The following is a 17,192-nucleotide window of genomic DNA, read 5'->3' as shown; positions in this document are numbered from 1 at the left end:
ATACATATATATACAGAAGTACATGTACACAAGTATATAAATATATCCATCCACACATCTATATATACACCCATATATACTATGTACACTAGGAAAGTAGGAAAGTCCACAGCCCTGAGGGAAAACGGGCACAGTTCCAGGAAGGCTTGGGGTGCAGGCAGATCCCTGGATCCCCTGGATGTCAGTGAACACGAGTGTTGAGTGATATGTCTGTTCTTGTGATCACGCTTGTCAGGTCGAAGAGCTAAAGATGCAGCTCCACAAGAGAAAGCGCTGCTACGGCGCCACCCCAGGCACCGTGACTCCATCTCCATCTCACCATCCCTCGGTGCTCCATCAGACCATGATGGGCCAGCCCTCCTTCGAGGTCAAAGTAAAGCAAGAGCCCATGTCGCTCTCATCCAGCTGCCCGCTTTCCTCTCCCAAGCACATCAAGACCTCTCCAGGGAACTGCATGGAGGACATGGCGCACTGTAACACCATGCTCCCCAGCATGGGGAACCACTGTGGGCCACAATGTATGGACTCCGCCCCATCCTCTGGCAGCCCGTCCACCATGACGGCATTCCTTAGTCCGCAGGGCTCGCCCCAAGACTCCCCTATTGGAAAGACTTCCGGAAGCCCTCAGCCTTCGTCTCCTAGCAACGCCTACATGCCGTCTCCTTTCCTGGGGAGGGACGGCTGCGGTCATCCAGACTCCCTCTGCAGCCCCAGAGGATGCAGCATGCAGGTAAGGTAGCAACCATAATAACTAATAATCATATGCAGTATTTGCTTTGATGTAATTAAGATGTGCTGGAGGTGTGACAGAAGAGCTCAAGGTGGAGGTGGAACTGCATCAGGGATCAACTCTAAGCCCATTCTTGTTTGCTATGTTGATGGACTCGCTGATAGATGAGCTTAGACAAGAATCTGCATGGACTATGATGCTTGCAGATGACATTGGGATTTGTATTGAGAGTAAGGAACAGGTGGAGGAGATGCTAGAAGAGTGGAGGTTTGCTCTGGAAAGGAGAGGAATGAAGATTATCTGCAGCAAAACGGAGTACATGAGAGGAACCCAAGTGGAAGAGTGAGGTTCCAGGGAGAAGAGATACAGAAGGTGGAGAATTTTAAGTACTTGGGGTCAACAGTTCAGAACAACAGAGATTGTGAAAAGGAAGAATCAAGAATAAAGAAAATAAATCAATCAGTAATAAATAAATAAATAAATATAATAATAATAATAAAACGGCAAATAATAAAAACTTAAGAAACCACATATAGTTGGTGGGTAGACAAATTATTTTTTTCAGATTAAAATGAACAAAGCATTATTAGAGCCCTGTAGACATGACAAAACACGACTATAGTCACATTTATACTCTTTCTATTTACAACATATTGCGCAACTGCAGGGTCTTGAGACACATGCTAACTCGCAAACTAGAGAGCTAGCGACCTAAACGGTAGCCTTCAAGTTATTTCCTTTAAACTTAAATAGTCAAAAACTTACCACTTCCACACGGATAGGGAGGATAACTATTCACAGTTATTTAACCTTTAACATGAACATTAATCAAACGTAATCATTTTTTCTGGGTACATGATACCATACAGCATCCATATCAAACTTGCGCGGGCCGCACTAACATTAAACTTTCATATCAAGGCGGGGGCCTCAAACTAGTGCCGCATGTTTGAGACCACTGGTCTAGAGACAGGAAGCAGAACTGGAAGAAGCAGAGATTAGGATGCTAAGATTTTCATTGGGAGTGACCAGGATGGATAGGATCAGGAAGTAGTAACATCAGAGGTTTACATGTTAGAGGCCTTGGAGATAAAGGTAACAAGGTAACAGTCATATCAATACGCCTGTAGGCGGGCATTCGGGTTTCTAAACCAATCAGTACGTCGATGCTAAGGAATGATAACGACATTGACTTAGTGAGGGAGTGATATTCAAAGCACGATGTAGCCATGTTGGTTAGCAATATCCCATATCAATATATAATGGGTACGCCTATATTACACTTTGACCTTTTCCTGTCACGTAAACAAGCGGCTTCATTCCACATGACTGAAGATACGTTGTCTCTCCTTGCAGGTCCCTCATAAGGGTACGCAGGGGGTCAACTGCTCCTATCCCTCTGAACAGAGAGGCCTTCAGGGACTTTATTACAACACGGCTGATTACGGCCTCACTCAGAACGGCCTCGTCAAACCTGGCAACCTGAATATTCAACCCAAGGTAAACAATATGAGGGGATGATGAGCTCATAGATCTGATAAGAATAGGTCAGATAAGACTCCAATGAGACCATATGTGAGGGTTCTTCTCCTGCCTGTGATGCTAACGACCGCTGGTACCTTCCCCAGAGCTTACTTAAAGAACAGCAAGATATTCTTTTCTTGTGTATGTATTTATATGATTTACAGCCAATGTGTCTTTCTTACAGCAGCTGACGAGAAGTCAGCAGATGGATGAACTTCTGGATGTTCTCATAGAGAGTGGAGGTGAGATATAATAAACCCATACTTGTAAATAACATTCATCCATTTGAGTCTAAACTTAGTCGCCCGCCCTTCTGGCACCCTATCATGGCGGACCTTTTAGCTCCATGCTATACTTCGCTCTGTTCCTAAGTCTGCAGTACTTGGTACGAACACCAATAAAGTGCTATTGGTGGACCCAGTATTAGACATACTGTAAGTATCAGCAGACAAGTATTATGATGGTGTATTATTAGTCCTACATACTGTATGTACTGTAGTATATTCCACACTGGTCACTAGTGTTACCGTATCTTGCACTGAATGATGTCAGCCGGGGATGCAGAGTGAAAAAAAAACTTCTCCCACTCCATGTGGAAGTGGTCCCCACTCACTTTGATAGTCTTACGTTTGGAGTAAATAAAATGGAGTTTGGAGTAAATAAAACTTGCTATGCTTAAGTTTCTTGTGTCCCTGCAGAGATCCTGTCTCCTGCATGTTAGAGTTGCACGACTAAGCTAGCGTCAATCAAGCTAGCAGTGTCTATTGTTTTACAGATGCACGTGAATATCACAGCATCCATCTTTTTCTTAACGCCATGCGATTGAAGCGATCTTCTATAACCAAAGTCTTCTTCCCAGGGTACCCCAGCCTCCTTGTTCCGAGGTTCCACCGTCACTATGAGCACCAGGCACCCCCCCAGCTTCATTACGACCACCTGGAGACTCTGCTGGGTCCAGTAAGCCGGGGAGCGGAAGGAGCCTCTCTCAAGATGGCCACCGAGGACGGACAGCGAGATGATGAAGGGAACAGAGACAGCGAAGTGTACAGCGGCCCCCACGACCACCAACGCCACCCTCACCATCCCCAGCAGGACAAAGTCGGGACCAACAGAGACCTGGTGGACACGTCCCTCTCGCCGCTCAACAAGGTGTCCGCCGTCCCTGAAGTGCAGGGGATGGTTAGCATGGCGTTCAGTGAGACGCCGTGGGAGACCATGGAGTGGCTGGACCTCACGCCGCCGACCTCCACCACGGCGTTCAATGTTCCAACGCCAAGCATGCCCAGCATCTTCAACACGGAGTTCCTGGATGTCAGCGACATGAACTTGAACTCTGCAATGGACCTTCACCTGGAGCACTGGTGAACGCTGACACGTTGGCTTGCTAGCAAACCAAAGCGAATACACCAAGCTTTTCTATCCCACGCAACCCGCTCTGCTGGACCCCAGCTGGACCCCAGGATCCGTGTAGAAGTCCTGGGGGACCCGAGTCAATGGAAGGTCATTCAGCTATTTGAAGTAAAAGCATTGTCCTGGGATGGGATGCCCAAATAACAACAACGTCTCCGAAGAAGGTCAAATAGCCCGAAATCTTCATTAATCACTTCTTTCATCCATGGACAAACATCACAAACTGCTTTGGCCTTCTGGAAGGCCTCATTGGATTGACAATGACTGACAATGGATATGATGAACTAACCACACTAACCTACCAGAGTATTTGGGCCACTCCGGAAAACAAACATCAGCTTCCACAACAAAACCTACCACTTTAAAAATGTGGTACTTTTACCAGAATAAAGCGGTACTACTAGGGGGATAAAGCGGTAATGCTAGGGTGATAAAGTGGTAATACTAGGGGAACAAAGCGGTAATACTAGGGGGATAAAGTGGTAATACTAGCGGTAATACTGGAGGAATAAAGCAGTAATACTCGGGCGCTAAAGCGGTACTACTAGGGGAATAAAGCGGTACTACTAGGGGGATAAAGTGGTAATACTAGGGGGATAAAGCTGTAATACTAGGGGGATAAAGTGGTAATACTAGGGGGATAAAGTGGTAATACTAGCGGTAATACTAAGGGGAATAAAGCGGTAATGCTAGGGGGAATAAAGCGGTAATACTAGGGGGAATGAAGCGGTAATACTAGGAGGATAAAGTAGTACTACTAGGGGAATAAGCGGTAATACTAGGGGAATAAAGCGGTAATACTAGGGTGATGAAGCGGTAATACTAGGGGGATAAAGCGGTAATACTAGGGGGATAAGGCGGTAATACTAGCGGTAATACTGGAGGAATAAAGCGGTAATACTAGGGGGATAAAGCGGTAATACTAGGGGCATAAAGCGGTACTACTAGGGGGATAAAGCGGTAATACTAGGGGGATAAAGCGGTAATACTAGGGGGATAAAGTGGTAATACTAGGGGGATAAAGCGGTAATACTAGGGCGATAAAGCGGTACTACTAGGGGGATAAAGCGGTAATACTAGCGGTAATACTGGAGGAATAAAGTGGTAATACTAGGGGGATAAAGCGGTAATACTAGGGGGATAAAGCGGTAATACTAGGGTGATAAAGCGGTAATACTAGTGGGGTAAAGCGGTAATGTCGATAGAATATGAAGGAACGTCACTGTGCACCTTTGGCCTTAACCCATGCAGTATGTCACACCACGCTTTGGCCTTCTAGAATGTGCCTGTAGAAATGTCTGGCGTTCTTTTGAGGGAGCTTTTTTTTATCACCGCTTTCTGTTCTTTAGAATATTTAACCGAGTGGCATTATTCCGAATAATGCCTTTGAAGCTTTCCATTGGCTGAAATTGTAAAGACCTACTTATGACCAAAATCAGATCATCTACATCATGTCCACTATTCCATCCATGCATATTTCCCCAACTGTATATATTTATGTCATCTCTATTTTTCTAAATACTTTTGTCCTAAAAAAAAAACAAAGCCAGCTGTTATATCTCCAGGCCGAGTCCATGTATTTATTCCTGTTTGTACTGTTTGATGTATTTATAGCGACATTCCTTTCTATAGTTAGCGGTCCAGGCTTCTTATGGACTGAAAAGGAAAGTCCGGTGCTGCAAAATGAGCACAGACGTCATGCAAAGTGAAATAACCACTTTGGAATGAAAGCTGGGGCCTTCATAAAATGTCCAGTACTAGCACTTGTCAATAATAAATGGAAGAATGATGGAGAATATGGACGCCACGTGTCTTTGTGCTACTCGCCTGGTTGCCGCCACACGCTTGCACCACTTTGTCCTGGGCTCACCGGTCCCATCGGCCATGTTTCTTATCCGTCATTTGTAGGATTCCTTGTGGGGCGAAGCCATTTGATGCTCTGGACTGGTTGTGGTAACAAGGAAATACACGCAGCCATCTTTGCTTAGCACACAAAGGATCTTGCTAGGACGACGGCACCTAAAGCACCCACTCATCCGGTCCTTAAAGTGGACCTCTACGTGAAGTTACAATGTTGCATTCTCCTGCTAAAACAATGCCAAAGTTTCAAATAATCACCTTTGCACATTACATATCCCTTGTGATGTCACAGTGAGCCCGACTTCCTCATATGGGCGTGCCCGGGAATAAGCAGTTTGTGACCAATCACAGCGCAGTGGGCGTGCCTAGAGGCGGGGCCATGAGTGGCTTAGGGTTAGGGTTAGGAAACAGGGCATTTTGAGGAGTCCAAGGAAATCCAGCTGGAATAGGTACAGACTGTGGAAGATCTAGAAGGCTTAGTGTGCGGCTTACGGTGTGAAGCCGCTCTATAGAAGTCCACAACTAAATACAAAAGGTCATAGGTCCCCTTTAAGAACTGCAAGGAGAGAGGTTCAGTTGTTGTTTGGTCTAGAGACAGTGCCACAGAGGAAAAGACAGGAAGCAGAACTGGACGTAGCAGGGATGAGGATGCTGAGGTTCTCATTGGGAGTGACCGGGATGGATAGGATCAGGAAGAAGTACATGAGAGGGACATTACATGTTAGAGGCCTTGGAGATAAGGTCTTGGAGAAGTCAAAGAGGCCAGACTGAGATGGTTGGGACATGTCTGCTGCCAGGTAGGTGGCGTAGAGGAAGACCAAAGAGGAGGACATGGGGGTAGTTGGTGTGAGAGAGACAGATGCAGAAGACAGGGTTGGATGGAGATTGGTTTGCTGTGGCGACCAATGAACATAGACAAGCCCAAAGAGAAAGAAGGAGGAGGATAGAGGTTCAGTTGTTGTGAAGAGGTTTTCAGGCCGCCCAAGAAGGTCCAGCTTTACTGCATCTGAAAAGTGATCAAGTAGCGGGGTGGGGGCGCCAACCATGCAGTGGGAGCACAGTCGTGGATAAAGACCTGTACCAAAGCCACCTCACAGAGCAACTTCTCTCAACTTTTAGTGCCTTTTTCCCAAGACGAAGATGAAAACACTGAAAGCAGCCAACTGTGTGAAAAGCATCAAAACCTTAGTGGGTGGGGCCAGGACTTTATACCGTACGTTAAATTTGCTGTGAATGCTGGGAGTCAACCCGAACAGTCCAACCCTGAGAACACACAAACCTGCGTGGCTCTTTACCAATGTTTTATTCACAGGTTCATTCGCCGATTTGCTTTTACAATCCAACTAAACATGTGAGGATTTTTAACACTTGCCTTGCGTCCCTTTCCTTGTTCAGTAACCCAAAGGCGGCCGAGAGTACAAATATACAATCTGATGAACACAAACGAAATGTTTTGTTTTGCTGTGAAACGGCTAGACCATAGAAGAAAAAGAAAAAGTACATTTCTATTATTTTAGTCAGGTGTGAAGCATATGTGCAAAAAGCCACGCCCCTTACTGGCATCAGCAGATATGCTCTATGCCGTCACTGATGATATTATGCAATACAGTCATGTGACCATCAGGGAAAAATATACGTGGCGCATGTCCCCCATAAGCATGGTCAGTATTATCTTGGTGATGTGGACCACGCAATGCCTCCCTACTAAGTGGCGGTGGCGCGGGACTAGGGTGAAGGGGGGGGTATCTCCGCTGGACTTTAGACACTCCCTGTGCAAAATGCACTCCCTTTCCTGTTACATATACATGAACATGACCCAGCTATAAGCCATCCATCACTGACCTGGCTGGGTTAGACGTTGACATCAGTTTCTTCTGGCGCTGCATTTCTTAGCATTCATGTTTCCTCTTCATACTAAGCTGACAAAACCAGCAAAAGAAAGAACAAAAGCATCATTACACCTTTAGTAAGACAGGATACCTTGGTAAAAGCAAAGCTTGTATAGCGCTCAATTTTATCAAAAACAAAACAAAAACATGATTGGAACATTAGGTCAGTGTGGTGTTCAGACGGTGAATGATGAATATAGCCTACAGCGGGGGTGTCCTAACATTAGGTCAGTGTGGTGTTCAGAGGGTGAATGATGAATATAGCCTACAGCGGGGGTGTCCTAACATTAGGTCAGTGTGGTGTTCAGAGGGTGAATGATGAATATAGCCTACAGCGGGGGTGTCCTAACATTAGGTCAGTGTGGCGTTCAGAGAGTGAATGATGAATATAGCCTACAGCCGGGGTGTCCTAACATTAGGTCAGTGTGGTGTTCAGAGAGTGAATGATGAATATAGCCTTCAGCGGGGGTTTCCTGACATTAGGTCAGTGTGGTGTTCAGAGAGTGAATGATGAATATAGCCTACAGCCGGGGTGTCCTAACATTAGGTCAGTGTGGTGTTCAGATAGTGAATGATGAATATAGCCTACAGCCGGGGTGTCCTAACATTAGGTGAGTGTGGTGTTCATAGAGTGAATGATGAATATAGCCTACAGCGGGGGTGTCCTAACATTAGGTCAGTGTGGTGTTCAGAGAGTGAATGATGAATATAGCCTACAAGCGGGGGTGTCCTAACATTAGGTCAGTGTGGTGTTCAGAGAGTGAATGATGAATATAGCCTACAGCGGGGGTGTCCTAACATTAGGTCATTGTTGTGTTCAGAGGGTGAATGATGAATATAGCCTTCAGCGGGGGTTTCCTGACATTAGGTCAGTGTGGTGTTCAGAGAGTGAATGATGAATATAGCCTACAGCCGGGGTGTCCTAACATTAGGTCAGTGTGGTGTTCAGAGACTGAATGATGAATATAGGCCACAGCGGGGGTGTCCTAACATTAGGTCAGTGTGTGTCTATTATTATTATCATTACCAACTAAATTGACTTGTTAAATAGTGTTTTTCCTATTATGAATATTTCATTCCCATATTAAAACATTTTCCCCAAACTAATTCCAAAAAAATCCAATCCCTTTCCTTAAATCACAACTTAATTTGTTATTGTTTGTTTTTCATAATGGTATGAGTTTTTTTTTTAATTTCTAGAATATGAAGTAAAAATGACAATGTTCCATTATACTTGAAAAAGTATGTCTATTTCTCAGTAGATTGCAACTTTTGACTGTTAAAATGACTGATTTTGCAGTTTTGGGTTGTATTTCTTGTTAAATGGTATTATTATTATAGAATGTGCCGTGGGCCAATAAAAACACAGCCACGGGCTGCAAATGGCCCCCAGGCTGCACTTTGGACACCCCTGCTTTACAGCTATGTGGGTACTTGGTTGTTCCGTGTGATCCCGCTGCGAGGACACACACACACACACACACACACATACAGAATGTGTTTGCAGGTTCTGTCTCCAGTCAGAGGCACTCGCTAGGATTAGCTTAGGTGGTGTTAGTCGACAACAATCTCTCCATTTAGGAGTTTTCAAAAATATCCATCCATTGCCAAGTTCAAGTCCTGGGAAGACATGTGGACCAGGTCCTTGCCGTTTGTTCCTCCTCTGTGGTGTTTGCCTCGAGAGTTGGCATCCACATCACTCTGAAAGTCCAGAGAGACTACCCGGATACAAAGTTTCTTCCCTGTTAATTTTTTGCCATGCTCTTTCGGGCAGAGTCTTGTCGGCGGGAAGGGAAGTAAATCCGTCCCTTCCAGATCATGAAAAAAGGGGCGGTGGTGGTGGAAAAAAAGAAGAAGAAAGAAAAGAGGCTGTGCTGTGGTGTCATATTTTGTCATCGGTCATCTCCAGGAATTGGGCATAGACGTCCCTGGAACACTCCCCCTTCTGGTTGAACAGGAACTTGTAGTAGCTGCCATCAGCACAGATGGCTGCAAAGAACCAGAGCAAGAAAGCTTCTTTACTGTGTACATGCATGCACCCCAACGTTAGCATTGACAAAATACTCACTGTCTGCAGTACTATCACAGTATTATACTCTTTATTCTAGTCTCTGCGGTACTGTCACACTATTATACTCTTTATTCTACTCTCTGCAGTACTGTCACACTATTATACTCTTTATCGTAGTCTCTGCAGTACTGTCGCACTATTATACTCTTTATCGTAGTCTCTGCAGTACTGTCACACTATTATACTCTTTATTCTAGTCTTTGCAGTACTGTTATACTCTTTATTCTAGTCTCTGCGGTACTGTCACACTATTATACTCTTTATTCTAGTCTTTGCAGTACTGTTATACTCTTTATTCTAGTCTCTGCAGTACTGTCACACTATTATACTCTTTATACTAGTCTCTGCAGTACTGTCACACTATTATACTCTATTCTAGTCTCTGTGGTACTGTCACACTATTATACTCTTTATCCTAGTATTTGCAGTACTGTTATACTCTTTATTCTAGTCTCTGTAGTACTGTTATACTCTTTATTCTAGTCTCTGCAGCACTGTTATACTCTTTATTCTAGTCTCTGCAGCACTGTTATACTCTTTATTCTAGTCTCTGCAGTACTGTTATACTCTTTATCCTAGTCTCTGCAGTACTGTCACACTATTATACTCTCTATTCTAGTCTCTGCAGTACTGTCACACTATTATACTCTTTATACTAGTCTTTGCAGTATATGACATTGTTAGCTGTTTGTCATCCGATCTTGTGACAGTGACCCCCCCCCCCCAGCCAAGCCAACCTAATGTGTTCTCACCTATGACGGCGTTGGGCTCCGTCCCGAAGGCACACAAGCAGGGGGAGCCTGAGGGCAGCTGGAACCTGGAGAAGCTCCACTTGGAGCTGAAGTATTTTGGAAGAAAGCTGGCTGATGCCAAACTGCAGCGAGAGATTAAGGGATGTTATATGGACATACACTAGCGCTCAAAAGTTTGGGATCACTTGGAATTTGTTTGTTTTCCATGGAAATACAGCAAATGAACATGGCATGGTGTCCGAGTTAGAAATAATCATTGCGGCGCTGCAATGAAGCCCGCATCCTCTGGGCTCTGGCTCCCTCTGGTGGACAGCAGCAGCACTGCAGTGTCATTTTCTATGCTCTCTGTGCTCCTCCAATCAAAGAACATGCATAATGGGAATACTTTAAAAATGTTGTTTTTTCATATTTAACTCTTCAGAGGTATAACCGTTCAGTGTTACGTTTCTGTGTGATGAGATGACATTGTGAGCCAGTTTGTTATATTGAGTAATACGCGAATATTAACATGAATAGCATTAATTAGCATTTAATAATGAATGTCTCTTGATTCTTGATACTAACTGGATGTTTGTGGGGAAGGGCTTCGTTAAAAAGGTTCGGAATGGCTGCTTTAACACGTCTGCACCATCATCATCATTATCATGTGAAACTGATTCTCCCACTGATGAACAAGGAGTCACCGGGCTGATGTAGCAAAGGAAAGAATGCTTCCGTACGCCAAGTTAAGATGATTCAGATAAACAAACCTGGACTGCTTGTTCCTCTTTGCGTCTTCGGCTGCAAAGATGTGCACTGTGCCATGGTCACTGGACACGCAAATGAGGGATGCGTCTTGGTTGAAATTGATGCTTTGAAAAGAAAGATTGAGAAGAGAAATAAGAGAATAAATACACGCTAGTTCGAGAAGACTCGGGTGCAGACTTGGAATTGGAACTGAACTTGATGGGGTTTTTTTTGTTCCTTCATATAAAAGATGCAATCCAGAGTTAGAGTTAGCTTCAATTCCACCCAAAGCAGAAGGGATACTGATGACTCGTCTGAATGCAGAATCTGGCTATTCCACTGATGAATAAATCCACTGAGAAATCTCCTTTCCTTCAGAACTACTGCTAGTTGTTGAAATAGAGAAAATAAACCATTCAAGATGGTTTAGCTTGCCGTGGGAGCACAATTTGGTAGTGGACAGGAAGTGATGTTGTGAGTATTTATTATTATTTTTTTTAATTATGATTATTATTTGTTGTTGTTATTTTTATTGTTAATTGTGATTATTATTATTACTGAAACCAGCAGGATAAGCCTGTTGTTCAAGTCTAGCACTTGTCTGACTGAACAATTACTGACACCTAGTGGCCAATGTAAAATATTACATTCTCCCAGTTGAATGGTGGTACTGTGTATTTTAGTTTAGACATTTTTATGCTTGGAAATGCTAAATATGGGGGTAATGTATTTTCTTTTGACTGATAATACGTCATAGTCAACCATGAAACAGTGATAGTTGTGATGTCATTATTCCAAAATGGCAATAGAGTGAATGTATTACTCTAGTCCCTTACTGAACTGACCATTTGGTAACACGGCCATCACAGTTTGGCGTGACATTGAAACAATTTGGATGTTTTGGATACAAAAGTGAACCATAAAGTGGATACGCCTCAAAGCATCGCATGTGGACTCCATTGTAAAGCTCATGGAACAACTGACACCACATTATGGAGATAGGATCTGCACTTGTACTTAAGCTCACCAGTAAATGTTTGCTGTCTGAGAGCCTCGTCTCAGTTCCTGTATGAGCTGGCCCGCTGATGTGTCAAAAATTCTGATAAGGGTCCCCTGCGGACGACAACACACACGTTAGGTCACTGTGCAGACGACAACAACGGAAAAGAAGGACGGCTTACAGCTTTGGGCCTACCTTCTCCGACGCGGTAGCTATTCTGGTCCCCTGGAGGTTGAGGGCGATGCAGCACAGGGAGCCCTCGTGGGCTGGGATATCAACCGGGGGCTTCTCTGTGTTTGCCAGGTCTACGATTTGAACATGGCCTGAGTGGGTCCCGGGAAAGGCCAGAAGAGAATTGTTGCTGTTGGGACACAGCACACACAGTCCTGTGGAAAGACAGGGATTTGGGTACGTGTGAGCGTTTCGTGCTTGCACTCATTTACTACCTTGACGTGGACACAATATTCCCGTATTTGGAAATAAGAAGAATACGAGGAAATAGACGCAAACGTGTTTCATGTCAGTAAAAATGGCTTCTACTGTCACCATCTCAAGAATAAGGAGGGCATGACCATGTCAATGCCTGACAGAAAATGACTATTTTCGGCAGATTTGGGCTTTTATTGCGTGTATAACTTTTGATCAGGTGAAAAACAACCTATTTGACTTTATTCTAATTCTTAAAGGTCCTCATTCAGGTGCACAATGCATATGCATCTAATAATAAACAGCAGTCCAATGTTACAAGCAATATTATATTCTATAATATACTATTTTTCCACAGGCCTTAAGATTTAGATGAGGGCTGTATGTGGTTTAGCATCTTGGTGTGGGCATCCTGGTGCCTTCCTCGTCTTCTCGAGTGTGTGTCCCTATTTTAGCTTTATTTTGGCAACAAACCACGGGCCATCACCCTACCAACGACTGACCTTTGGGATTGTAGCAGGTCTCAAACACGTGTAGCTGGTGGGGGTTGTGGGTAAAGGTGAACACTTTGATCATAGAGTCCAGGACCACCACGATTCTGTCCAAACAAAAAAAGGTACAACAATGACATGTGCTGTTGTCAAGCGAACATGACGCATCTAAAGGCATCGAGTGATGCATTCTGAAAAGGAAAAACAAACATTATGTCAGAAAACGAGCCAACCCATCACTAGATTCTCAATTAAACGCTGCACATAACAGTTGTGGTGGGTGGGGCTTGGTGTCGTTGTCATTGTCTAATTTGCATAATGCAAATAGAAGTGAGTAAGAATACAAACTTGGTAAGAGAATATAAAGGGGGGCTATGCCAATGGGACACGTGTGAGGCGAAGGATGAGGAATGAAGCTCCTGCTGCTAAGTGTGCCTTCCCTGCCACTCAGAACATACAACATAGAACATAGAACACGCACATCCCGGTATGTTTCGCTTTGCATCTTTAACAATGTGTGAGAATTGTTACATGGTAACAACCATGGTGCACTTGAGTGAGACACCACACATTTTATGATCACAAACACGTACTGAAGTGGAATAGGCTGGATAGCACCATGATTTCTCTTTTAAGGGGAGTTTGGAGGTGGTTGGTTTTTCCTGAGCTCTGGACTTACATGGGGGTGTCATGAGACAGTACACGAGACAGCATGATGCACGAGATTGGATCTACGAAGTTTTAAGGTTACTTTAATACAAGTACAAGGTAATAATAATAAATATAACATTGTATTTGTATAGCGCTTTTCAAAGTACTCAAAGACACTTTACAGTGTAAAATAAAGTTGAGTTAAAAACAGAGTAGAAAATTAAAATACAACATTCATTCATTCGGAGCTAAAAACAAGGCTAAAGGCGGGGCACAGAAGTCAGGTATAAAAAGGTGGCATTTGAGTTGCTTTTTGAAGGTTGGAAGGTCAGGGCAAGCACGGAGTGAATGGGGCAAATAATTCCAGAGGGTGGGGGCAGCAATGGAGAAGGCTCTGTCTCCCCAGGTTGGGAGCTTGGAGACTGAGGAGGAAGGGGATGCGGGGGGTTGTTTGGAGGGAGCAGGTCTATGAGGTATAGGGGGGTCAAATTGCGGAGAGCTTTGTAGGTGATGAGAAGGACTTGGGAATCCAGTAGAGGTTTTTGAGGCGGGCAGCGAAGTTCTGAATATATTGTAGTTTATTGAGGGTTATGGATGGTGTACCGTAGAGAATACTGTTGCAGTAGTCCATTCTGGACGTGATCAATGCATGGATCGGGGATTCAGCGGCAGAGAATGTAAGTGATGGACGGAGTTGGGCTATGTTCTTAAGATGGAAGAATACAGTCCGGGTTAATTGTTTGACATGAAGTTCAAATGAAAGGGTCTAGGAGGGTCTAGGAGGATGCCAAAGTTGGGGATGAGGGGGGTGGCGCTGTCCAGTTGGAGACAAAAGTCATGGGTGGATTTTGGGATGTTTTGGGGACCAATGATGATTATATCTGTTTTGTCACTGTTATGTATATGATACCTCCTCATTTAGTTTCTAAATAGACTAAGCACTCTAGTACTTAGTATTTCTTAGTATTGTAAGAATATGACAAGTAATCTCAATTGGAGATGGGTGGGGTCACCTGTCACGTCGGAGCTTCACCGCTTTGACCTCTGTGGAGAACTCAATCTCAATGACCGTCTTCTTCTTCAGGTCATCCCAGATCATCACTACACGGATGTCAAAAGAGAACATTAAGATTCTAAACTAGCAAGCACTAAGCAAGAACCTGTCACACTGGAAGGTTCTGTTAAAACCATACCTTTATTGGTTGGGTACTTGGGTTTCTTCCCCCCCCCCACGAGAGCGAGGTAGTTACACCTGAAGAGCATCTCCACATGGCCGACCCCGCCCTCCAAGAACTCTGAAAGTAGACAGAAGTGTGATCTTTTCCATCCGAGTGAAAAGAATGTTGGTTAGATTAAGATCATGTTAGCCTCATAATCACGTCTCTGGCTCAGAGGACTGACGCAGGATTCCACACCTCCCACTCAACCATCAGCATGGAAAGCCGCCCCACGCCCACAGCACAACATACTTTCACAAGTAACCCTGGACAAGGTTGTGCTGAGCAATAGATTTCACAAATGACTGGAGGGGACAGTTCCTCTTTCTCCCCACTGATGGTGTGTGCCAATACGCTCCACGTGCATCCTGAGTCATTCAAACAAACCTCCTTACCGAAAACCTTCCTGGATGCATCACCTTGGTTGGAACCACCCTTCCAGGGACCACATACAAAAAGCATTGCAGATTTTCGGTCACAATTGTGAATAAGCGGGAATATACTGCACCTTGTTTCTCCTTCTCTTTAAGAGGATCCGTGTTGTAAACCCGAAATCCATTCTCCATCCCACAGGCAAAGCACCCTGCAGAGAGACACGCTTTCATGACAATTCCGAGTACAGTCGCCACTTGGCATTCCATTCCAACATTGTGCACTTACTCTATCACGTTTTTGCAAAAATGTTCTAATAAATGATCGCTGTTTAGTGGGTGACTACGATCTATTGGTTTAAAATATATACTTAAGCACATGTTTATGTATTATTGGACTAAGTTATGCATTTTCAAGTATAAGAATGAATAAATGAAGTAAAAGTCAAACAGTTATTAAAAAATGTTTCTGAAGTGTAGTCTCCACAGGCCACTAGGTGTCACTAGTAACACACGCACCAGACTTGACTAACAGGCTTTTATTGCAGGCTAACACAATTATCGACATACATCATCTTACAACACTTACTCAAGCGAAAACTTAACTCTGACGTCACTTCCTGTCCACACGATCAGAAGACATGTTTGTGTTTTAAAGGCTTATTTTATCGGATTATATCAACTATATGAATATATCTACTATATGAGGTACCTTTGGTGTGCTAGTTCATGTCTAGAGGGCTCTAAAACCGTAAACCAGATTTTAGGCTCTAGCTACGTAAGTATTTGATTTAAAAATACGAAAATAGCGATAAACCACCAATCTGTAACGAAGTAGAGTAATGAATCATAAATGTGTGTGTGTGTGTATAAACGGACGAATTGAGTATCATTCATACTTAGAGGTCCGCCTAGCATTACCGTAATCACTGTAGACAAGTGGAAAGAGCATTCCTTAAAAAAAATAAGGATGACCCTATAGCCCACTTCAGGTATTAATGGCTAATGTGGACGTAGACACTTAATTGGTTAAGAACACGCTACCTATACGCAATGCTACAATAATGGAGAAAAAAACATACAGTGTAGGGCACGACTTCGGAACTGTCAAACTTGGCAATGCTAACAGCTCGTTAGCTCGCTAGAGGTAGCAGTAGCTGTTCCACGGCGTGAATATATTGTCGTTTGCATCCATTACCATGACAGTACTAAAATTGTGCATGCCAAAAGCTTATTTAAGTGCCTCGACTAACATTAAACTAACTAAGATTAAACTCGAGTGTATGGCCACTCACTCTACAATCGCAACTTCAAGAGCTAGCAAGAATAAGTTAGCCCTGGCTGGCTAACAGTAAGAAGACGGTTGGCGTTGCAAGCTAACGGTTCCATTGGTAGTCGTGGCGGCTTTCGGGTGTTCCTGACTTATGGGAGTCAATTTACTAGCATTTACATAACATGTTAGGCTCCGAGAAGGCGTCGCGTCAACAAGGTTAGCCTAGCGTCCGTGGTACTATGTGGGGGAAGAGGAATAACAAGCAAGCGTCACTTCTCACCATGGTCCTGGTTAAATCCAGCGTAAAGGAGCCCGTTTCCTTGTGGATTGGACAACAGAGAATTCATTGTTTCTCCAAAAGCGAACCAATCCCAATGAAGTTGTTAGGGAATTATTCAACAACTGCTGCTTGATCAGCAAGCTAGCTGGCTGGCTAACGTCATCATTTCCCCAGTCCGCTGTGTGGAAGAAACGATACAACCGACTGGTTCCTGTTGGCCTGCGTGTCAAATCAATGAGAGGTTGCCTTTGCACTTTCACATTACACGTGTTATTTGTGACAATACATGATTGACAAAAACACCTAAAAAAGTCGCTTGAATGGAAATGAGCTACATGTGAATGATGGCGTTGCGTGGGGTCATCAAAAAGTCCAACAAACAAGCATTTAGTGTGTGAAAAAAACAACTAATTGATTTCTTTGTCCTGGTGTTTTGTGATTACAATCCTGATGAAGTAGAAGGCAAAAATTACAAAATCAATCGATATTGACATTTTTCGTGTAAAAAAATAATAGTATCA

General features: G+C 43.8%; 2 protein-coding genes across 10 annotated transcripts in view; one reads left to right on the top strand and one right to left on the bottom strand.

Moving 5' to 3' along the window:
• myocd (myocardin) overlaps nt 1-4,329 on the top strand; it is a 118,139-nt gene extending 113,810 nt beyond the window's left edge. For 5 of the 6 annotated variants that reach the window (XM_058061384.1, XM_058061382.1, XM_058061383.1 and 2 more), the window contains 4 exons: nt 236-730; nt 2,087-2,230; nt 2,439-2,496; nt 3,114-4,329. In XM_058061384.1, coding sequence (XP_057917367.1) covers nt 236-730; nt 2,087-2,230; nt 2,439-2,496; nt 3,114-3,619 — 1,203 coding nt within the window. In that variant the 3' untranslated portion in view covers nt 3,620-4,329. The remainder of the gene's footprint in view (nt 1-235; nt 731-2,086; nt 2,231-2,438; nt 2,497-3,113) is intronic. The other variant, XM_058061385.1, reaches the window with a different exon arrangement.
• Nucleotides 1-17,172, bottom strand: part of wdr45b (WD repeat domain 45B) — a 26,502-nt gene extending 9,330 nt beyond the window's left edge. For 2 of the 4 annotated variants that reach the window (XR_009120746.1, XR_009120745.1), the window contains exons 1-10: nt 16,672-17,172; nt 15,256-15,330; nt 14,724-14,825; nt 14,544-14,631; nt 12,892-12,986; nt 12,158-12,348; nt 11,990-12,075; nt 10,986-11,087; nt 10,237-10,358; nt 7,367-9,402 (exon numbers count right to left, since the gene is read on the bottom strand). Coding sequence is in view for 2 of the 4 variants with exons in the window: in XM_058061389.1 (XP_057917372.1) it covers nt 9,296-9,402; nt 10,237-10,358; nt 10,986-11,087; nt 11,990-12,075; nt 12,158-12,348; nt 12,892-12,986; nt 14,544-14,631; nt 14,724-14,825; nt 15,256-15,330; nt 16,672-16,738 (1,035 nt within the window). In the remaining 2 variants the exon portion in view is untranslated. Of the gene's footprint in view, nt 1-6,812; nt 9,403-10,236; nt 10,359-10,985; nt 11,088-11,989; nt 12,076-12,157; nt 12,349-12,891; nt 12,987-14,543; nt 14,632-14,723; nt 14,826-15,255; nt 15,331-15,707; nt 16,627-16,671 lie in introns of those variants that run through there. The other 2 variants (XM_058061389.1, XM_058061390.1) reach the window with 2 other exon arrangements.
• Nucleotides 17,173-17,192: the final 20 nt, after the last annotated feature.

Source organism: Doryrhamphus excisus, chromosome 22 (assembly GCF_030265055.1).
Source record: "Doryrhamphus excisus isolate RoL2022-K1 chromosome 22, RoL_Dexc_1.0, whole genome shotgun sequence".
NCBI lineage: Eukaryota > Metazoa > Chordata > Actinopteri > Syngnathiformes > Syngnathidae > Doryrhamphus > Doryrhamphus excisus.
Note: the sequence above shows the minus strand (reverse complement) of the source record. Positions and strands in the feature narration are given on the sequence as shown.